Source organism: Colletotrichum siamense, assembly GCF_013390195.1.
Source record: "Colletotrichum siamense strain Cg363 chromosome Unknown KSG_Cg363_contig08, whole genome shotgun sequence".
NCBI classification, from domain to species: Eukaryota; Fungi; Ascomycota; class Sordariomycetes; order Glomerellales; family Glomerellaceae; genus Colletotrichum; species Colletotrichum siamense.
In genome coordinates this window covers 3113145-3134334 of record NW_023501021.1, presented here as the reverse complement: position 1 = coordinate 3134334, position 21190 = coordinate 3113145, and the positions used below count along the sequence as shown (strand labels likewise).

At 54.4% G+C, this 21190-nt stretch overlaps 6 protein-coding genes across 6 annotated transcripts; 5 read left to right on the top strand and 1 right to left on the bottom strand.

Annotated features, from left to right (window-relative positions):
* Window positions 1–1536: 1536 nt before the first annotated feature.
* Window positions 1537–2930, top strand: LAE1-9 (Secondary metabolism regulator LAE1; the record flags this gene model as incomplete). Its single annotated transcript, XM_036644223.1, has 8 exons — window positions 1537–1584; window positions 1635–1664; window positions 1744–1834; window positions 1885–1926; window positions 1976–2130; window positions 2206–2243; window positions 2312–2449; window positions 2507–2930. 8 exons carry the CDS (start codon window positions 1537–1539, stop codon window positions 2928–2930), a joined length of 966 nt encoding a protein of 321 aa, XP_036490225.1.
* Window positions 2931–4671: 1741 nt separating this feature from the next.
* Window positions 4672–9763, top strand: CGCS363_v012373 (putative fungistatic metabolite; the record flags this gene model as incomplete). Its single annotated transcript, XM_036644222.1, has 5 exons — window positions 4672–4811; window positions 4862–4978; window positions 5047–5357; window positions 5412–6114; window positions 6166–9763. 5 exons carry the CDS (start codon window positions 4672–4674, stop codon window positions 9761–9763), a joined length of 4869 nt encoding a protein of 1622 aa, XP_036490226.1.
* A 1427-nt stretch (window positions 9764–11190) lies between these two features.
* On the top strand, window positions 11191–12920 carry CGCS363_v012372 (Secondary metabolism regulator LAE1; the record flags this gene model as incomplete). The annotated part of the gene is made up of 3 exons (XM_036644221.1): window positions 11191–12145; window positions 12193–12397; window positions 12449–12920. 3 exons carry the CDS (start codon window positions 11191–11193, stop codon window positions 12918–12920), a joined length of 1632 nt encoding a protein of 543 aa, XP_036490227.1.
* Window positions 12921–15032: 2112 nt separating this feature from the next.
* cmt1 (Chlorophenol O-methyltransferase) lies at window positions 15033–16729 on the top strand (the record flags this gene model as incomplete). The annotated part of the gene is made up of 4 exons (XM_036644220.1): window positions 15033–15446; window positions 15496–15541; window positions 15593–16264; window positions 16326–16729. 4 exons carry the CDS (start codon window positions 15033–15035, stop codon window positions 16727–16729), a joined length of 1536 nt encoding a protein of 511 aa, XP_036490698.1.
* Window positions 16730–17376: 647 nt separating this feature from the next.
* BOA1-1 (Oxidoreductase BOA1) lies at window positions 17377–18439 on the bottom strand (the record flags this gene model as incomplete). Its single annotated transcript, XM_036644219.1, has 3 exons — window positions 17377–17980; window positions 18042–18256; window positions 18335–18439. 3 exons carry the CDS (start codon window positions 18437–18439, stop codon window positions 17377–17379), a joined length of 924 nt encoding a protein of 307 aa, XP_036490699.1.
* A 1748-nt stretch (window positions 18440–20187) lies between these two features.
* On the top strand, window positions 20188–21036 carry CGCS363_v012369 (uncharacterized protein; the record flags this gene model as incomplete). The annotated part of the gene is made up of 1 exon (XM_036644218.1): window positions 20188–21036. One exon carries the CDS (start codon window positions 20188–20190, stop codon window positions 21034–21036), a length of 849 nt encoding a protein of 282 aa, XP_036490804.1.
* Between the last annotated feature and the right edge of the window lie 154 nt (window positions 21037–21190).

Genomic DNA, 21190 nt, shown 5'->3' with positions numbered 1-21190 from the left:
AAGCTTGGAGGTGGTTTTCTTCTCGATTGTGAACGGGTTCTGGCGGCTCAAACTTGGCGACCTTATTCTGTGGTACGCATCGAGCTTGATAGCTTCCCTCTGTTCTCCAGCTCATCTGTGATTACTATTCCTCTCCGAGATGTCTGCACGTACCCTAGTCGGTGATGCTAATTTAGCCGTTGAACCGCGTTGTTTGCTCTTGTTCAACAAACACAGGCCCCGCTTGACCATCGGTGATCCGCCTGCTGCAGCCTGCTCGCTTCCAACGGGAACCGCGAGCGCGAGATCTCGCTTTGGCTGCTGCCCTAGGTAGCCAGTCAAAGCTTTTAAACTTGCCATGCGTTGCTCCTGTTTCTTTAACCAGATTTCCAAGTGAGGGCAACACAATGAGTTTGATATGCATGCGGGGTTGAGTAGTACGTGTACTCATTGGTAGCTTGCTCAGTACCTAGGCAAGGGCATGGTTGTTGAAAGGGGCCCTTTTGGTCATCGTCGTCTTCATCATCGTCTTCATCTCCAATCTCTCCGTCTTGTTCGAGGGTCTTGGCAATTGCGTACAACATGATGCTTCGCAGGGAATCTGTAAGGTGCTGTTGAATGAAGGTCGCAATGACTCCATTGCCCAATACCTGCAAATACTTGTTAAACCCACCGCAATCGAATTGAACAAACATGTCTGCCAGTAACTGATGATCTAGCTGAAGTAGAAATCCGGGTCCACGAAATACGCCAATGAACGCCAAAAGAGAAGAAGTCCTTCGTTCTGACTTTATTGGTTGGCAATGTGGCGTTCAGCGTATTTGACGAATCAGATAGATCTTTCGGTCATTTGAGCTTTGCTGGTTGCATCCGATTGACGTCGAGAATTGAATTTAGCTGTGCTGTTCATCTTAATACATAAGATGTGTTCATTGCGAGGACGACCCCGAGAAAACTGGGGCTGGCTCTTATTTCTTAACGTGCCTTTAAATCTACAGCGGGCTTTTACTGCGGGAAATTCTGCAAGTTGACCATGTTCCAGGCTGTTCGCCTCTGGCGGTAACGTATTTTATCTTCAAGAAATCATTTACCATGGTTGGGAGGTGACGCATCCGGTTTGCCTTTCGCGGTTATACCACCAGTTCCACCGGTTCCCTGGTCCGCAGCCGCTGAGAGACAGGCAGCAAGACCGGGAATACGTCGATGTGTAGGAGAGAATTGTCCGTCCTGTTCACCTGTGCGATTATTACCTATACGGAGAGTCTCTCTTTCGCGGCCGTAGTTACCTCGCTCCATATAATTGCTCGAAAGAGGAAAGACTGCCGTGGCGCATATGCGGGTTTCGTTTGTTGGTTGATGTAAACCCTTGTTGAAGAAGAGGGGTTGCAGTTGGGATGTTGGTGCGGCCAGAAAAAGGACGAATGTCCCTCCAGAACTCGGTCGGGTCTCGAGTTTGTGTTTTTTCCCAGAAATTCTGTGTGCCTCTCTGGAAAGTCTCTTTTGGAACTGCAACTTAGATCGGGGAGATCTTTTTCCAAAATCTATCCTTGAATAAACATGGTTGAAGCGGATCAGGAAGTGCAGATAGCAGCTGCTGGTGATGAGGTAAGTCTGATCATTAGTCAAGGCTCAGACGTGATGCTAATTATGGCTAGGCTACGAATGACGGACTGTCGGAAATCTCGGTAAGAAGCCTTTGGGATGCAAGAGAAATGTGCCTCAAGGCGGATGGATTCAAGTCTAATATGCTTTGCAATGACCCAGGCGGTCGCATCATCAGGTACCAGTGTCAGCAGCTCTCTTCTGGAATACCGCATTGAGAATGGCAGAACCTACCATCGGTACAAGGACGGCAGTGAGACAGCCCATACTTGCGGGTGGTCAACTTGGATTAATCAATCTCAGAATACTCTTGGCCCAACGACGAGAAGGAAGCCGAGAGATTAGGTATTATCGGCATGTCCCTGATCGATGCAATATTCTCACAGACGGGCAGATATGTTGCACGAGATTTGGATCTATACGCTGGATGACAGACTCGGCCTGGCTCCCCCCTGCGATCCCAACGCCAAAGTTGGAAGAGTACTCGATGTTGGTACAGGAACAGGGATCTGGGCTCTTGATTTCGGAGAGGAGCATCCCGAAGCTGAGGTTAGTCGCCCTGATGACAAGCTTGTGATATTCTTTTTTGCGGAGAATTGGCCAACTCACCTGATGTCTAAATAGGTTCTCGGAGTAGATCTCTCTCATACTTTGCTGACTTTGTGAGAAACAGTTCTTGCCCCAACATAGTCCTTCAGAGCAGACCTTACTAATAACATGCTATCCTTAGTACGCTCCCTAACGTCGCATTCGAGATCGATGATCTAGAGGAGGATTGGACCTACTCGAAGCCTTTCGACTACATCCACAGCCGATTGCTGACCTCGGCCGTCAGCGACTGGAAGATGTACCTTGCCAAGTGCTTTGAGTAAGCGTCATGCTCACAGTGCAAGTCATATAACTTCACAACTGATAATGAGCGCAGAAACCTAACAACAGGCGGCTGGCTAGAGCTTCAGGAAGCAGATGTCTGGCCCTTCTCCGATGATAACACGTTCCCCAAAGACAGCGCGTTCGCTAGGATGGCAATCTTGCTCAAGGAAGCGGCTGCGAAGATGGGACGCCCCTGGTTTGACCTGCCGTCCCTAAAGACTATCATGCTTGAGGTTGGATTCGTTGATGTTAGATTGAAACTCCACAAGTGGCCTATCAACGACTGGCCCAAGGATCAGCGATATAAAAATATCGGCACCTGGACGTACGACAACGTCACCAATGGTTTGGAGGCTATGGTCATGGCGCCTTACACCCGCGCCCTCGAATGGACGCGCAACGAGGTCAACACCTTCCTCATCGACGTGCGCAAGGATCTGAAGAACAGACAATTCCACGCCTATTACCCGGTGTAAGTTCACAATTGATTTTGGCTTTGAGATCATTTCTGTGAAACGTACGGATGGTCTATAGCTATGTCATCTATGGGCGTAAGCCTGAGAAAGCATAGACAACGCTAGAACTTTCTCAGCATTCCAAAGGGCGAAGTCAACTTGAATGACTGATGATTGAAGATCCTGACAAGAAGCCGCAGAAAAACCCTCTTGAACGTGACATGATATACGGTTGCCGTGCACCACTTTTGCATATCTTGGGGTGGTTTTTGCAGAGGGCAATGTAGTTCGCCGATCAAGGGTGCTTGCGACTTCGTCTTCGGGGGTACCAGGAATGTCGAAAGATTTAGTTCTAGGTCAGTCGGTCAGAGAGCCCGTCACACGGTGAAGTTTCAGTGGCCCGTGCGAAATACATGACTAAGCAAGAGCTGCCCCTGAGCCTCCGTTCTGGCGTCTCCATCGTGGTCCCTAAACTCAGTTTACCAGCTTCAACCGCATGCCGAATTCGCAGTTCGCATTGCTATGGCACCCGAAACAAGCATGACAAGCAAGCTTATTCGGCATTTCGATGTTGTTTGCTCGCTTGGAGGTAAACTCCCGCCGACTTGGAGCTCAGCTGAGAGCTAGGCGACGCTAAAGCCTGAAGCGGCAGTGAACGGGCTCGACGGTTTGGTTTTTGCAATGAAGGCTTGTTTTAGCCTCAGGGTGAAGCAGCGAAGCGATCCAGCCGGCTGGACCCCACGCCGGTAGCACCCGCGACTGACTCTCCTCCTGTCAGGTCTGACATGCGCGGCAGTTCGGTCGGGGCCAGGCATGCCAGACTCCGCGATCCATCTGGAGCTGTCCCACAAAGTGACAAAGCTGTCATGCCGACTTTTCTGACTTATGACAGGTGGGTCGAGATGCCTTCTAGGCTGTATCAAAGCATAAAACCTGTGGTCGATAGTCTGGGCTGAGGCCGAGAGCCTGAAAACACACAGGCCTGCCCGACGATCAGGGTCCAAAGGAGGGGCATCCCCACGAACCCCTCGTGACAATCCCGCCAGTATGGAATTTGGCAAGCCATCTTCTCGTCCATGCCGACTCATCCGTATCGGTCTCTGTGAACAACAATCCGATGTGCTCTCATTGTCTCCTGACGCCAAGCGGCGGCCCCTGCAGCTCGCTCAACGCGGGACGGTGCCCAGCGCCATTATTTCTTTTCTTGGCAATGTTCTCTTCATCTACCTCGCCATGGCTGCGGGAAACTCTCTGAGGCTATTTGCAAGCTAAGTGGTGGCTAAGTTAGCTTGTCACGATCTTGCCAGTCATTGGATGCCACCCGAGCCATCACCGGAGAGCTCTTGGCCAGCCACATGGCGGTTTACCCCTGGCTAAATCTACTTTGAGCACTTTACTACTTTGGACTCGGATAGGTTTCCGGAATCGACATCGTTCTGTAACTTCTCTTTCCGAATAGCGATGGTTCCCTCCAGCTGGCTACGAATTCTAACCCGGATCGCCTAAGCTCTGTGGGATGGGCCGCGTCAGAAGTAGTCTTGAGGCGTCGGTCTCAAGTGGAATACGGAAAAGGGTGGAAGCTGGATTCAGAAGTCGAGAAGCTAGAATACAGGTCGTGGAGGACATTGCAATCGTTACTTAAGGGAACCGGAATCCATGCCGGTTGGTAGGACATACTTGCCATCCCGCTGTCCATCCGATCTTTCGTTCTCTATACTGCGGTTTCCGCATTTACACTCTTTCCCCGAGCTTATCGTCCAAGATGGCCAGATCCACTCATTTCTTTGGTCTGGGCTCTGCGGTCTTGCTAGCATTGCAAGCCCAGACTGTCATATCTGTTCCATTCAATGGCCCGCGAGCTGTCTCGCTGCCCGCACAACATGGCTACACGTACCAAGGATGGTGAGCTTTAGCCCTCCACTATCTAGAAGAAGATGCCTAACTCTGTGAAGTTATATGGAACCCTCGAACGGACGTGCTCTTGAGACTGTCACTGGCAGCGACGGCTTGACGCTGGGAGCATGTGCCGACATCTGTGCTGCGGCTGGCAAGGCATACTTTGGTGCTGAGTATGGAAGAGAGTGCTGGCAAGTGAGCCCCTGAAGGGTCTTCTGCCTACGACACTAACAAAACACAGGTGTGGAAGCAAGCTGTCTGCTGCTGCTACTCTTGCCGCAGATGACACCGAGTGCTCATTCGCCTGCCCTGGCAACGGCTTTCAGAAATGTGGTGCTGGAAACAGACTAAGCGTTTACAAGAACGAGAACATTGTGACTCCTGCCGGTCCTTCTGCAAAGGCCAAGGCAGGGAGCTATGTTTCTGCGGGATGTTACAGTGATCTTGTTCAGGGCCAACGTGCCTTGTCCAGAACGCGTGCTGATGATGCCATGACACCTGATATGTGTGCCACATTTTGTGCCGGCAGTGCGTGGATGGGCGTTGAATACGGTAAGCAGTCCTAGCGGACAACTTCATTTCAACTTCTGATCTGATATTGCATAGGAAAGGAATGTTGGTGTGGAAATGTGCTTGGCTCGCTGAGTCTGCCAGCCACTCAGCAAACAGACTGCAACATGGCTTGCGCAGGAGACTCTACCAGCCTCTGCGGTGGCCCAGCTCGGTTGAACATGTATACATTGGACACTGCCAATGGAGTCTCCAGCGCAAATTCAGCTCCTTCAGTTGCCCCCAGCGCAGCCAGCACGGCTGTCGATCGCGTGGGCGACTTCATCCACCTCGGATGCTGGACTGACGATGCCGCCAACGGCAGAACGTTTGGCGACCTCTATGCTTCCGACGACATGACTATCAAGAAGTGCGCAGACTGGGCTATATCAAAGGGATACCTCGACTTTGGAATCGAGTACTCGCGTGAGTGCTGGGCGGGTAACACCGTAAACCCGCTTGCTACGTCTGCAGGTTCTTCGACCTGCAACATGAAATGTATGGGCGACGCCAGTCAGAGTTGCGGAGGACCCAACCGTTTGGATATGTACAAGTATAGCCCCGCGCCGTCATCGACTTCCTCTGCCGGGGCATCCTCGACATCCTCGACTGCTTCCGGATCCTCCACTTCGTTGACTCTGCCTTCAGCCAACTCCGCTCCCAATGATGCTATATTGCCCCACGCTGTCAGCGCGTCACTAGCTGGTGCCACTATTGGCGACAACTCTCAGCTTCAAACCGTTGATGGGAAGACTGTAGTGTAAGTTTTCACCAGAGATATGTGCTGAAGAAATTCTAATGGAGGCCGCAGTGATCTTACGCCACCAGACAATGGCCAGGCCTCTGTCACAGTCGCCGCCGCGTCTGCTCCTGACCTGCAGAGTGAAGACTCCGTTGTGGTACAGTTGACTTACAAGACTGAGGCTTTGAAGAAGCGAGCGACGAAGCGAGCTGTCCTGTCCGAGTGTACCTTGACAATGATGATTGGAAGCACCGTCATCTATTCGAGCAGGATCTGGACAACGGATGGAAGCTACACCACGGTGACCAGCATGCCTACCAGCGCCGGTATCACGACCTTGATCATCGTTCAGTACTGCCCTGCCACTGCAGTACCCATCGTCATTGGAGATGTTGCTGTTGCACCAGCTCCGTCATCGAGCTCTGCCTCCAGCAGCTCGACCGTCATTGTCTCGTCAACCGTGGTGATCATCCAAGCAACACCTTCAACAACAAGCACCAGCTCTTCTCGCATATCAAGCACATCAAGCAATGCTGGGTGGGCAACGTATGTCCCACCTGCCACAACAAACGCTCCATCGACAACCGCTGCTCCGGCTGCGACGAACGTACCCACGTACCTCGCGGGGGTGTACCAGGCTGGGACATGCAGCAGTCCCGGGTATATGTCGACTTGCACAATGTCTGGGATGCCTGTAGCGACCATCGACATCGTCGGAAAGGCCACTGCATCTCCTGTACCTGCCTCTGGCAACATGCAGCAAGCGTATGAGCAGTGTGCCGGCATCTGCGCCAACCTCGACTCGTGCAACTCCTGGGCACTGGATCGCGGCGTCGGTGTGTACCCCGATACCACAGCCTCCACATGGTGGTGCTACTTCTACTCGGGCCTGGTTGGAAAATACCATCCCAACGCTTACAACGCTCAGTTCGCCGCCGTCGTCTACTTTGCAAAGACTTGCTACAGCTGCCAGCAACGAGACCTAGCTGCCCTTGCTCCTGCGCCTGTGGCGGCAACTACGTCCACAACCTCGTCGTCTTCTCCGAGCGTACCCGCCGTGACACAAGCTCCAGTCATCCCCGGTGTTCTGACCTTCTCTGCGCCGGCTTACGATTCTGCTGCTTGCACGTTCGGAACGCCGCCAGATTGCTATCTGTCCGGTGCTCCTGTGGCAACATCCGGCCTCCTTGCGGTCGCGACGGGCATCACAGGATTTGTTAGCTCGGAGGGGCCGTTCAAGCAGTGTGCCCAAGCTTGCAAACAGGTGCCTGGATGCACAGCGTACGCTCTTGATCAAGGCACATCAATGATTTGTTACATCTATGGCGGTGACGCGCGAGACTATTGGACAACATTTGACAACAACTATCGTTCGGTTGCGTATTTCTCGGCGGGATGCTACAATTGCAAGGCTGCTTCAATGTCCACGCTGCCCTTGATAAGCTCAACGACGATACGGCAATCTTCCACTTCATCGCCTGTCTCGACTACCAGCACCTCGGTGCCAACTGCAGTGTCATCGCCTCCGTCGAGCTCTCAACCTCAGGTCACGCCCAGCTCCACAAAGGCCGTCAGACCTGGCGCCATCACCCCATTCTCATGGATCCCGACCCTCGCCGTGCCGACCACGGTGACGGAGACAAACTGCCCCCGACCGACGGCTGACAACTGGTACACTGCCGGATGTACTCTCTCCGGCGGCGTCCTCCAGACCTCCGGACTCGTTGCCGTCGCCACAGGTGTTCCGGCTCCGCGAGTTCAGAACAGCAACCTATTCGAGTACGCCTACCAAGCTTGCGCGCAGATGTGTGCGTCAATGTCCACCTGCTACAGCTGGGCCCTTGATAGAGGATTCTGGCCGGCCGACTACTCTGACTGGACGTGCTACTTTTACTCCGCCGGCGCGAGGCTGATGACTCCCCAGAACGACGGCAACTACTGGATCGTCTGGATGGACAAGCAGTGCTACGCTTGCAGCACTCCTGCTGCAGCGATCTCGTCACCTACTCCGTCAACATCGTCATCCATCGCCCCAGCGGCTACTTCATCTACCAGCGCTGGGTCATCGACCAGTAGCGCGGCATCTTCGATATCTACTGCCGCTTCGTCAACTTTCAACGCAAACGCTGCATCATCCACGTCGAGCACTGCCTCTCCCACAACAGCCGCGCCAGCAACAACAAGGCCGCCCTCCGAGGCCTACGTCTTCTCGGCCTCAGCCTGGACCTCTGGCACCTGCGTAACGCAGCGCAACAACGACGGCGCGACCCCTTGCGCCCTCTCCGGCTGGCCGACCCCGACTTCGCAGTCCGGTCTCCTGGCTGTAGCGACAGGCATTGCTCCGGCTCCATCGGGGGTGTTTGACTTCAGCAAGCCTTTCGAGGTCTGCGCCGGCGCTTGCCGCGGTGTGAACGGCTGCACCACCTGGGCCATCGATCGTGGAAACTGGCCCACCGACCTGTCTCCATGGTCGTGCTACATGTACAACTTTGTCAACTCGAGCAACTACAACCTTCCTGGCAACTACTTCCGCCTCACCTCATATGGCTCCGCGTATGCCAAGTTCGCATGGGGAGTGACGGAATGTTACAATTGCACCCTCAACCAGGCGATCGCGTCCTCTGTCAGCAGCAGCGTGAACATCTTAGCAATTAGCAGCAGCAGTAGCAGCAGCAGAAGTAGCACCATCTCATCTGCGACGAGCACCTCGTTCAGCAGCAGTTCTTCTTCGACCTCCTCCTCAACTTCAGGACCATCTGGAACAGTCACCGCCCTCGCCACCACTTCAGCTCCAGCAGGCACAGTGACAACATTCTCCGCGCCGGCGTCGACTACATCCTGCGGTCAACCGACCGGGGCTCAATGGTACACCAACGGCTGCATCCAGTCCGGCTATCCGACAGTGACGCAGGGTCTCATTGCCGTCGCAACGGGCATCGCCCCCAACGTCTTGGGCGACTACAACTTCGACCCGTCGTATCAGCGCTGCGCAGTCATCTGCGCCGGAATCTCCGGCTGCCAGGGATACGCCCTCGACCGCACCAGCACCGTCTCCTGGAACTGCAACTTCTACAACCTCCCCGTCATGACACTGCTCAAGTCCCTGTCGCCTTCTGTGGACTACAGGCCGGTCGTATGGATGAGTATGCTCTGCCACAACTGCGCCAACATCGTCCCAGCAAACGTCTTGTCTTCATCTTCATCCTCGTTCTCTTCGTCGAGCTCTTCCTCATCCTCGCTTCCGCTCTTCGTCGGCTACCCGCAAGCCACCGCATCGCCAACCTCCACGACGCCCGCCAGCTCAAAGTCGCAGAGCGCGGCATCCTCGAGCACGTCCGCGGCTGCTGCGGTGTGTTCCCGGGCTGCTTCGCCGCCTGCCACGGCAAATTGCAACGTGAAGGGCTTCCAGCAACCAGCCGGCGGGGTGCAGGGTAGCTATCTATACGCCCAGACCGACTGTGCCGCGTATTGCCTGAGCCTCGGAGCAGCTTGCAAGAGCTGGACGTGGGTCCCGGGATCCGGTTGGTGCGGTATCTACAGCTTGGCCGTCTGGGATACCATCGGCGACTCGGCGGTCGCAGGCCGGGCGTACAAGGACAATGTCATGGATGAGCCTGCGTGTTGGAGCTGCCCCGATGGCGCGGCTGTGCATTACCTCCCCGTATAGACTAAGCAAAAGTACAGGACATGTGTGTTGGAGGAGGACAGTGGAGGAGCTTGGCATAGCTCAGCATTCTTCTTAATAAGGGGATGCGATAGTATATTCGAAGTTATGAACCAAGTAGAGAACATTCAACGTATTTACGCGACAACCTTGATGCACCACACAATCCTGCTAGCCCTTTGATCAGTACTGACATGCAAGTTTGCAAAAAGAGCCCATTTAAATCAATGACCATACGAAACCTGTGTTGGAAGACCTTTTCGGAATCTCTTAGCATTGGAACAGACCAGACTGTCTCCCATCTCCACGTCACTCTTCCTGCCTTCACCTCATTCATGGGTTTCTACTTGCACTATCTCAGTTCTGTTATCACCTCTACCTGTGGCTTTTCCGAGGCCGACTCCAACTACACACAACCCACGCTGATCGCCAACATTTTTGAGCCACCATGTCCAGTGCAGACTCCGCAACCACCCAACTTCTCTACCCCAAGGACAAAGAGTTGGTGCTTTTCCCTCATCCCTCACAAAAAGCCCTCTGAGCCGTATGGCGGGTCCAAGTACGGATGGCGAGGCGATATAGAACCGCCCAATCCTACCGACAAGCACCCAAGCAACTACATCCCGCCCGAGAAAAGAGATATCACGGATGACGCGGCGCAGTCACGGGCCCCTAGGCGGAGGATCTTAGCCGTGGTACTGATTCAGAACCTGTGGAATATCGTAGAATATTGCCATGGGGCTGAGAAGAAAGACTGACATGAAGATATCAGCGTGCAGAGGACGTTTGATTTAGACGCGAATATCTCCCGATGCAGCTCGGATCAAAGTGGATGTTCCAGCCCCTCGTAACATGACCAGGAGGCTGCACTGACGGCGCATCGGGGATGTGAGACGGGTTAGCGCCTTTGGGGGGATCACCCCGATCCTCCCGCCTTGGCGACAAGATTGAGCTTATTTGCGCTCAGATGTGAGCATTCATGTCAGCTCTCTGCTACCCTCATCGGTACTGCGGATAGCACTGCAATGCAAGCTTTCGTGCCGGTGCTGACTTGAACATCGTGCCACTTTCTGCTGCCTGCTGGTTGACCAAGCGTGAGCTAAATGCGGAGGCCTTTCCGCCCGCTTGAGCACGGCCGCGGATTCCCCTGGCCGGTTGTGGTGTGGCACGCATGGCATGGCATACATAGCATGGATGAGACTACTGCCACAGCTGAGGCCATGCAACAGAGGTCGTTCGTCATAAAGGGTCCATTCGTCGTTTAAAGGAACGCCAATTACCTTGTCATTGGCTGGGTTAGCATGTGATTGCATCTTTCAGCACCCTCGACCACCACCAACCAGCTCTGCGAAGCCAACGCATCAGAAAAAGCAATTATCAGTATTGCTGCCTGGCGATGATTATTTGACGCCCACGCTGCACGACAGGCAATGGACGCCGCCGCCGAGAGTGACATGCCCATGTCATCCAGTAGGAGTGACAGGTTGGACAGCCCCAGGCACGAGGCGGGATACGCGACTGATATTACTGATCTGGTGTCTGAGACATTGGCCGCGAGCGGGCGAGGGTGGCACCCACCACCCAGAAATCTGGTCAACCATTCCATCCCTCGCCGAGATGTAAACTCGACGACACATGGTGCGGCTTTCGGACAAGGTCTCAAGCCCTGGGATGAGAATGTCAACGTCCAGAACGCCGCAGAAGACCACATCATGTCAGGAACCGCTGCGGTTGAGCCCTCGACGCGCGCCTTCTTCGACCCTGTCGTCGATGCGGTCGGGTCATCAACAGAGTCGCGAGACCCTTACTGGTCACCCGATGAGCCCATCGAAGCGCTCATGACAGGAACCGGCACGGCAAACCGCGATGGAAACGGGACCTCCGGCATTGAATACACCGACGACTACTCTCAACGCAACTCGCTATCGCCCCGTGGCAACCGTTCTGCGGCGTTCGAGCCTCATTTGACGCATCCCAATGGAGTCCGCATTCTGCCCGACATGTCTGCTGAGCAGCAAGCACAAGAGTCTTCAGAGGCCACAACGCAAGCCGAGGGCTTCATTGCGGTTGACAGGAACGAGCTGAATCTTTTCGACGCGAGAGACTCATCTGATGCTGGTTATGACACAGACACTGAGTCGAATGGCAGCACATCAATTACGTCGTCGGTGAGAGACTTCATGTACGAAAACGGGCGGCGATATCATCGTTTCCGAGAAGGGCGGTACAACTTCCCGAATGATGAGGTCGAGCAGGAGCGCGAGGACATGAAACATGCCATGGTCAAGCTACTTTGTAGCCAGAAGCTCAACTTTGCACCGATCGGGCGTTTCCCTCAGAACATACTGGATCTCGGAACCGGTACAGGCGCTTGGGCTATTGAGAGTAAGTGAAGGCAGCCGTGCAAATCGAATCTGCTAATGACAGAGAAGTGGGCGACCAATATCCAAGTGCCCAGGTTCTCGGTGTGGATCTCAGCCCTATTCAGCCAGACTGGGTGCCGCCAAACGTCAAGTTCGAGGTTGACGATGTCGAAAGTGCGTGGCTGTATAATGCAAACCACTTTGATTACATTCACTCGCGGCACACCGTTGTGGCCATCAAGGACTGGGAGACGCTCCTCCAGAGGTCCCTCGAGTGAGTGACACGTCACGCCCAGCATCCATGCCACTGCTAACAAGGACTCAGACACCTTAAGCCTGGAGGCTGGATGGAGTTGCAGGAAATGCACCATTTCCCGGCCTCGGCCAACAATTCACTATCGGCAACGCACCCCGTTGCTGAGTATTGGGGTCTCGTGGGTGAAGGGCTGATGAAGCTCGGAGTCGACTTGGAGTTGGCGGCGGGGGACCGGCTGGCGAACATGATGCGCGAAGCAGGATTCTGCAATGTGACGGAGAGAGTTTTCCACGTTCCCATAGGAACATGGCCGCGTAACAGGGTGCTCAAGACCGTGGGGATGTACTGGCGTACGATCCTCCTGGATGGACTCCAGGCCATCGCGTTGGGGCCTTTCACGCGGGGCCTACATTGGTCGGCGGAGCAAACGGAGCTTTTCCTCGTCAACGTCAGGAAGGCGTATTATGACAATTCTGTGCTGATGTATATGCCACTCAAGGTGGTCTATGGGCAGAAGCCGGTGGAGTTTGTGGATGTGTAGGATAGTCGATGCGGTTAACGCAGACAATTATTTTTTGCCCAGTCGTAATTGCATGATGTGTCGTGATCTTGAGCAAAGCGGATGCTAACAAAGTAGCGATGAGACCGCAAGCAGGTTGGATGCAGGTCCGACTGTGTTTCTTCTCCGCGGATACGGACGTACGGGTTTGGCGTCGCTGGTTGCGTGGTGGTGGTGTGGTGTGGTGTGGCATGGTTTTGGAGACGGTCCAACTTCAAGGTCCTTGGCAAACCGGTGGCGATTGGGAGGGGCTCTAAGGTTCTTAGGTGCAGCATTCTGCAAGCGTATCCGGAAGAAGCATGATGGTCTTGCCAAATAGTCGTTGCTGCAGAGGGGGTGCTGCATCGTCGTGGGATCGGGTGAGGAGAAGTCGATGGGTGTTGTTGAGGGGAGTTGCAGATTGGATGGATTGGGCCCAAGTTTGAAGCCTGTGAGGACTTAGAGGGAGGAGGTGGTGTACTGCGTAGTAGTGGTGGGTGGGTGGCATCGCGTGCCAAAGACGTCGGGTGGACGCTGTTTCCAGTTCCAGAATGGCGGAACACCCTCCCGTCCACTGAGGTGCCCGCCCGCAGAGTGGGGACGACAGCGACCGGTGTCCTGGCTCGCTGAAACAATGGAACATGGTAGGTAAGGTAGGTGCTGCAATACAGGGCATGATTGGCCAGAAGTGCCCTTCCAAGTCCATTCTTCGCCCAAATGCCGGCGGGGGAGGGGAGCTGTTGTGTTCCCAGTGCCCGCAGACGCATGCTTGCCGACCCGTCCCAGTGGAACCTGTCCTGGTGCTGTCTTTTCTGTCTTTTCTGTCTTTTCTGTCTTTCCTGTCTTTCCTGTCTTCACCCCCCGCCCCCTGTCTACCGCCGTTACAGTCCGCGACAGTCCCTGAACGATGGAGATAGACTTCTCACCGCCGCTGCTATCAACGTCGCCCAGCCGTTTCTCCCGTTCGGATGGTTTACTAATTACCTCCATTGGTGGTACTATGCAGTATGTTCCCATCCAGGCCTTCAAGGGTGCCAGGAAGTCGATTACACTAGTGGGATGGACGAATACCACGCCACAATCGACTACCGCCTGTCAAGTTGCCATCCTTCGACCTTCCCTCTCTTCTCGCAGTCCCAAGAGCTGCTAGTCCATTGCACCGTCGTATGGAACCATGCTCCCGTGGCCATCGTCTCAGGAACACCTTCCAGCCAGGTCCATGACCTCCGCGATCGTCCGTCGCCTCCGGGCGGCGCTGGACTCCAAAGAGCGGGTGGAAGCCCACTAGCTACAAAAGAGACGGGGAACAAGGAAACGGCCCATGAACAAGACACCAATGGCGTCGGACCGCAGAAGCATGGGCCGCGCTAGTTGATATCGTCGCAACGATTCAGCACCCATCCCGGTCTGGTCCTGTCCCGCCCACATCCAGGACCCGTCACCCAGGAGCACAGGAGGGGCCGTTATTGACATCTGGGCCCATCCTTAAAAACAGACACCTTCCCAGACGCCTGGGTCATGATGGCGCGAGCTTTCCTTCCCCCGAAGAAAAATCTCGACCGAATCTCCTGGTTGCCGTCCTGTGTCGCAGAGCCGCCGTGTCTGATCTCTCTGTGACACATACCCCGAAACCTACGTCAATCAAGCCCAAGTCCGAGGCCTCGGGTTTCCTCGTGTCACAACGGCCCGAGCGGCATCACTACCGTCCAAAGCATCGAGCGTTGATTTTGTCCCGAGCCTGCCAGCACAGCACTGATAGGCGTAGCGTTGGTTTTAACGTCCTTCAAACTTGACGGTCAGTGAAACTCGCATGTCATTCATCTCCGGCAGATAATAGAGCAGGGGAAGCAATCTATCAGAGTTGAAATTGGCTTCTCAGAGACTTCTGGTGTTCCAACCATGCAGCGAGGCTATGAGCAGTCTGCAAAGTTGTGCGGCTCAGACAGCCAAGCATGGCTGTGTCTACAGCTAGTGGTGCTGGGATGCTAGTGAAGGAGGACTGAACATCTCTTGCGTTGCTCGTTAACTGAAGTGAGGATGTGCTGACATGAAAAAGGAACTCTTAATCGTAATAGACCGGGTGAAGCAAATCTTGCTACAAAATCCACCTGTAAAATGACAAAATTCAAGCTCAGCTCGTGGCTCAACACCAGTCCGTCATCAAACACCGGAGAGGCCGAAGGCAAGAAGCAGAACCGCCTGTCCTTGTCACCCTTTTCTTCTCGGTCAAACGGTACTCCTAAAGATGAGGTTACCAAGGGGGAAGTCTCAGCGGCAAACGAGCCTGCAAGTTCGTCTTCAAGACTGACAGAGCTTGCTAAGAAGATCGCGGTGGAGACCGAAAAGTTGGAAAAGTACATGAAGGAAAATGGCATGCAATTGCCGAGTCTGGACCCCAACGGACCCCTTGACTTTCCCAAGCTTCCCGAGGACATTCAGAAGAGCCGGATGGAGATCATGTTTGCGACTAGAGAGCTGGAGGCTTTGGTTCATGGACCCCGAGAAGACGTCAGGTGGAAGGCTTGGAGCGTACGTTGCGGTCTGCTACTGTTGAATTTCCGAGCTAACTATTCGACAGTGGCAAGACAGCTTGAGCCTTCAATTGGTCAACCACTTTGGTCTCGGTAAGCAACAAGCTGCCCATCTTCGTGCGTCTTGACACTAACATTGCAAAGCGAAACTCGTGCCAATCGACGGCACTATCACGTTGGTGGAATTGCAGACCAAGACCACTCTCGACGCTGTCAACCTCGCGCGTGTACTTCGCCATGCTATGACAAACCGAATTTTCCGCGAGCCTTCGCCGGGCGTGATCGCTCATACTGCAGCGTCCCGCCTGTTGGCAGAGGACCAGTCGCTCCAGGACTGGGTTGGCTACAACCTTGAAGACAACTTCCCCGCCTCTGCTCATGTTCTCCAAGCCCTCAAAGCCTATCCAGAGGCCACTTCACTCACACGGACTGGCTTCAACTTCGCATTTGATACCGTGGACAAGGAGCCGATGTTCGTCACCTTTGGCAAGGATCCGGCTCGAGCTAAGCGTTTCGGCGGCGCCATGGTCAGTCTCACAGGCGGCGAGGGCTACGAAGTCAAGCACCTCGTTGATTCATACGACTTTAGCGACATTGATGCTAGAGGCGGAACGCTGGTGGATATCGGCGGCAGCCAGGGCTTCGTTTGCGTCGACTTGGCAAAGAAGTGGAAGAATATGAAGTTCGTCGTACAGGATCTTCAGAAAACGGTTGACTCAGCCCCGAAGCCGGTGTCGGACAACACCCAGATCGCCGAACGCATCGAGTTCATGGCACACGACTTCTTCAAAGAACAAACTGTGAAGGATGCCGATAGTGAGTCCTCTAGTGCCTGATATTGGTTCACAGAAAGCGACTGACTTTACTCCTTCAACAGTTTTCTTTTTCCGATGGATCATGCACAACTACTCCACGCCTTACGCTGTTTCTATCCTCAAGAATCTGGTTCCTGCGTTGAAGCCCGGCGCGAAGGTTGTAATCAAGGATCAGTGCCTACGCCAACCTGGAGAAGAGAACCCATGGGATGAAAGGATTATGCGTGGAATGGACATGGTCATGCTGGCTGTGCTGAACGCGCAGGAGCGTAATGAGGACGAGTACCGGGCTCTCTTTAAGGCGGCCGACGAGCGATTCGTCCTGACTAAGATTTTGCGGCCCAAGGGATGTAGGATGAGCATCATTGAAGCGGTGTGGGACCCTGAGGCGGCCAAGGAGGGTGCGAAGGGTGAAGAGACGACCGAGATCTCCAACGCAGAGCCCCCTAAAGAGGAAGCATCGTGATGCGTTTTTGATACCCAGTACTCCGAATGTATCATTTCTGTAGTCAGCTTGATTCTTGAAGCATTCTTCAATAAGCGGAACCGCATTTCCTGGGTTGGACACAGAAACATGCCCACCAACGTCCACATCACGCAGGCAGACAAGCCTCCGGTCTCCACATCGTGAGTGGGACGATCAATCGCCTCAACGGTCTAGCCCGCCCCCCTCTTCCCTACTTAAGTTGCATTTGTCTGTTTGTTAGTCATCAATCCAGCATGGCCTGCTGGCGAAATGGCATCGCGTCAGATTTCGGCTTTCTAGTCATACTCTGAAGATTCTAGGTTCGATCCCTGGGTAGGTCGGCGTTTCCTTTTGCCTTTTTGGCGTACTTCTATGCGTGGCTGTGAACAGCGTCAGTAAAGCATTTGGAGGATTCGGCTTTTAGGCCTTGAAGAATACGGGCATGCCCGGACATTGTCGGGGTGTTCCAGGATGGCCATCAGGTCCGTTCCAGCGTCATTAGGTTAGGCATGGACAGTGGTTCAGTAGAGCAGCCCGCTGTCATTGGCCCCTAAACAGCCCAGGAGACAGTGCCCTGGTCACTTACGGCGCCACGGGCGCGCGATGTATCATAGATTTCTTTTCTCATCCTCCAACCCTATTTTATCTCATGACTTCCAGTACTTCTCCAGCATCTCCCGCGCCGTCAGCGGCTTGATCTCGGGGAACATCTCATTCAGACTGCCCTCCCTCTCAACCTTGCCCAGCCCGGTCGCCATCCACAGCTCGAAAATAGCGAGGAACCACTGCAGCTGCTCCTTGGGGAACTTGTCGTACGAGGCCTTGTGCCCGGGCAGCTCCGAGATCTGCGACGCCCTCACCTTCTCCACATCATCATACACGACGTCGAACTTGACGCCCTTGACCTCCTCGGCCATCTTGACAAAGTCGTTGAAGGTGAGCTCGTCGCCGACGATGCGCAGCTCGTGGTCCGCCGGCCAACGCTCGAGGTCCAGCGCCGCGACGACGAAGCGCGCCACGTCGAAGGTGTAGGTGAAGGTCACGGGAGTGTTGCCGTCGCCCGGGATCGCGGCCGCGTTGTGGTGCATATCGAGGACGATGACACTGTGCGGGTGGTGGGATTTGAGGGCGGCCGGGGCGAAGTATTCGAGGAACGTGCCGTTGAGGACGACGGCCCATTCGAGGGTCGTCGAGGACAGCGCTGTGAGGGAGGTGAAGTAGTGTTCGAGGGGAGGGAGGATCTTGACGCCGCTGTTATCGGGGCGTTGGTCAGTTACCCTGGTCAAAATTGGGACGATGAGGTTGGGCCTACTCTTCGGGGTAGCGCATGGCGAAGGAGCTGGGGATGAAGCGCTTCGTGACCGAGGACTCGTCGGCGGCTTTGATGAGGTTGAGTTGAGATGTCGCGAGCGAGGTGGCGTTGATGCCAAAGGCGCTGATGACGGTGTGGATGTTGTGTTCTTCGAGGAAGGCCCTTGAGAGAGGCGACGTTGGAGTAGTCGACCTGGTAAGTCGGCGCGAGAGCCTCTTCGTCCGGGCTGGGCGCCTGAGGACGTGCAATCAGTATCGAGGCAACTTTGGCAAACTTCGTGCGGGAGTCAATACCTTGCGGGTGAGGACGACGGCTTGATGTTTCGTCTGCGAAGCCATCACCTCGATGAGGGTCTTGCCCACGGCGCCGGTACCGCCTGCGATCGCGACGTTAACCATGATGTTAGGTTTCTGCTCGTAGCTTCTGGTCAAACTAGAAATCGCGCATGAGATGAAGGTGTCTCGATGGGATGCACCATCATCTCGACGGTCTCTGGTTTATATTCCTTCATTTCTGAATCTCGCGTTCAATGTAAGTATGCTGCGACGATTCAGTGGGCGCACTGAGCCGCTGAAGGTCCACGCCAGCGGCTTTAGCGGACCTAAGACCGCTCTTATGTAGTTTGCTGACAGCAACCCCATTGATCGCTTGTTTTCACGTTGGAATCGACGCATTTATCCCCATAAGTCGGTGCCCGCGGGCTGCTTGATGCGTTCATCTGGCTGGGTTGCCTTGAATCCGAGCGTGATGTGGGTGGACAAAGCGGTTTCGCACTCTCGCTGCCTTCTCTGGCACGGTCAGGGCGACGAAGCCTTCCTAGAAGTTCAACTTCCAACCGGGGCATTCAGCAGCTCAGAGATATCTCAGGAAGGGGCCAGATTTCATCGAGAAAGATTGCTGAGCACTTGGAGCTGGCCATGAGACCAAATCGATTTCGCATCTCTGCACCATGTTGAGCATGCATGTTTTGCGATGTTGGCGTCCCATTCCTCCACAAGACGAACTCGCCGAAACCCTGCCTGTTTCGTCCAGCTGGTGGAGAATCGTCGCTATACTCTAACGGCGACCGCGGCCACCGAAATGGACCTGGAGACGGAGCTGAGGCCGGGGCAGCGGATTTAGATATGCCTTGAAGCCGGCGATGTTTCTCGGAGAGGTCAGCATCGTACCGGATTCGGGTGGCAGCAATGGCCCGAGTCAAGCAGGGGAAGACGAATGATTTTTGAGGTTGACGTCAAAGATCTGATCTGGCCAGACCGGCTTTGTTTGTTTTTGCTGCTAGAGAAGAAGGAAGGAAGTATCCCGGTGCTTGCCTTGGGTAGGTAGGTAGGTACCTTACCTTACCTTGGCTGACTGCGGCACTGCTCCGGAGTGTCTCCTTCCCTGCTGGGCAGGTGCCTCCGGAGTGGGGCCGTGTTCCTCCGGAGTGTACCGGAGCCCCCTTCCGGCTTCACAGCACGGAGCCGAAAGCCCTCAAACTTCACAGATCACCACCTACTTCTTCACCCTTCTTTGAGATGATTGTGAGTCTGAAAGAGAAAGAGCAATCTTTGCCGCAGAGGTTAAAGCCTCACAGCATTCACCCCTTTATTATTCACTTTCCTTGCTCTCTCAATTCTCTTTCTCCTCCAGTGACAGACATTCTTTATTAGATTGATCGGGAACCTATCACCTATCGTCTTATACGCAAGGGTTTTCAATCATCTTTTGAAAGTTGCTCTGATGCTCCAAGTTTCCCCTTTCTGGTGATGCCTTTGAGATACTCAAGACCCCAAGCGTAATTCTCCAAGTAGTGTCCTGTCGGTGAAGGTGCACTTGATGTTTGGTCAAAGCATTTCATGTGCAGAGATTTCATGCTGAAGAACCAAAACAGCGAGAGCCCCTGGTATTGATGGTGATATCGACAGAAACCCACGCCTCCTGCCTTGAAGAGCACATCCACATCAGCAACCATAGCAACCATAGCAGCATGAGAGCAAACAGACCCTTTCGGACAGACAACCCTCGACGACTCAGCAGGACAGACACAGAATAAAACCTGGGGATGGGAGGAGCAGAAAGTTTTTCTCTTCCTACTTTCCCCCATACCTCCCAACTTTCACATTTCCTCTCCTCTTCTACATCACCACCAACAACCTCACACAACATGGCGGCGAACAACGTTGGCCACCGCGTCTTCCTCTTCGACGCCCTCCCCGAGTCGATTCGCCGATCAATCTTCAACGAGGCGAATATCGGTCGTCTTGTCGGCGTCGCGCCTCGCCGCGACCGCAATGCCCCTCGTAAGCAGAGCATCCTCACCCGCATTTGCAAGGAGAGCCGTCGGGTCTTCAGCATCCATGCCTTTCGGCTTTACGACTCCATCTTTCCCTTCGTACTGATCGGATCTGAAGAGGAGCCCGACTGGGTTTACATCAACCCTCACCTAGACGTCCTCTATCTTGGATATGAGACCGTCTCCGGCGAGTGGAACCTGATCGAGCCGCCCAAGTCGCACTCTCTCATCACCGGCCTCAAGCGCGTCTGGCTTCATTACTTCGATGTCCCCCCCGTGGTTGGCTACACCTCTTTCGAGTTCGACCCTACCATGCCCGCCGTCGAGATCGACGTGACCCGCCTCATCTACAAGAACCTCGAGCGCGTCACCATCACCAGTGAGAGTGTCGCTCCCTCCATCGTCGAGGAGCTTAACGGCTACACCGACTTCAAGTTCATCTACCACGTCGAGACCAACACCGTTCTCGTCTCCCAGGGCACCATCCCTGAGGACGCCATCATCGATGAGCGCACCCAGCTTCGCCTGTCTGGCGATGATGTCTTCAAGGTCGAGGTCCTCTTCGACCGCAAGCCCGATCTCGTCCACGACATCACTAAGTGGCAGACAGTAAACAACGGCGACACTCATGCTGCCGCCTTCGACAAGGCCTCCGAGCCGTTCCAGTTCGTCTGGACGTTCTCTGCGGAGTACCTTCTGAAGCGTCTCGTCCGCGACTAGATCTAGTCTTCTCAAAGGTATGCTACCCAAGGCAACAGCACACTGATCAAACATTCTAACAAATTCTACAGACTGGCTCGGCACACTCTTGCTCGCACACATGATGTACATCTTGGGAAGGCAGGGTTTTGTCTTGGGATCTGGCGATTGGACA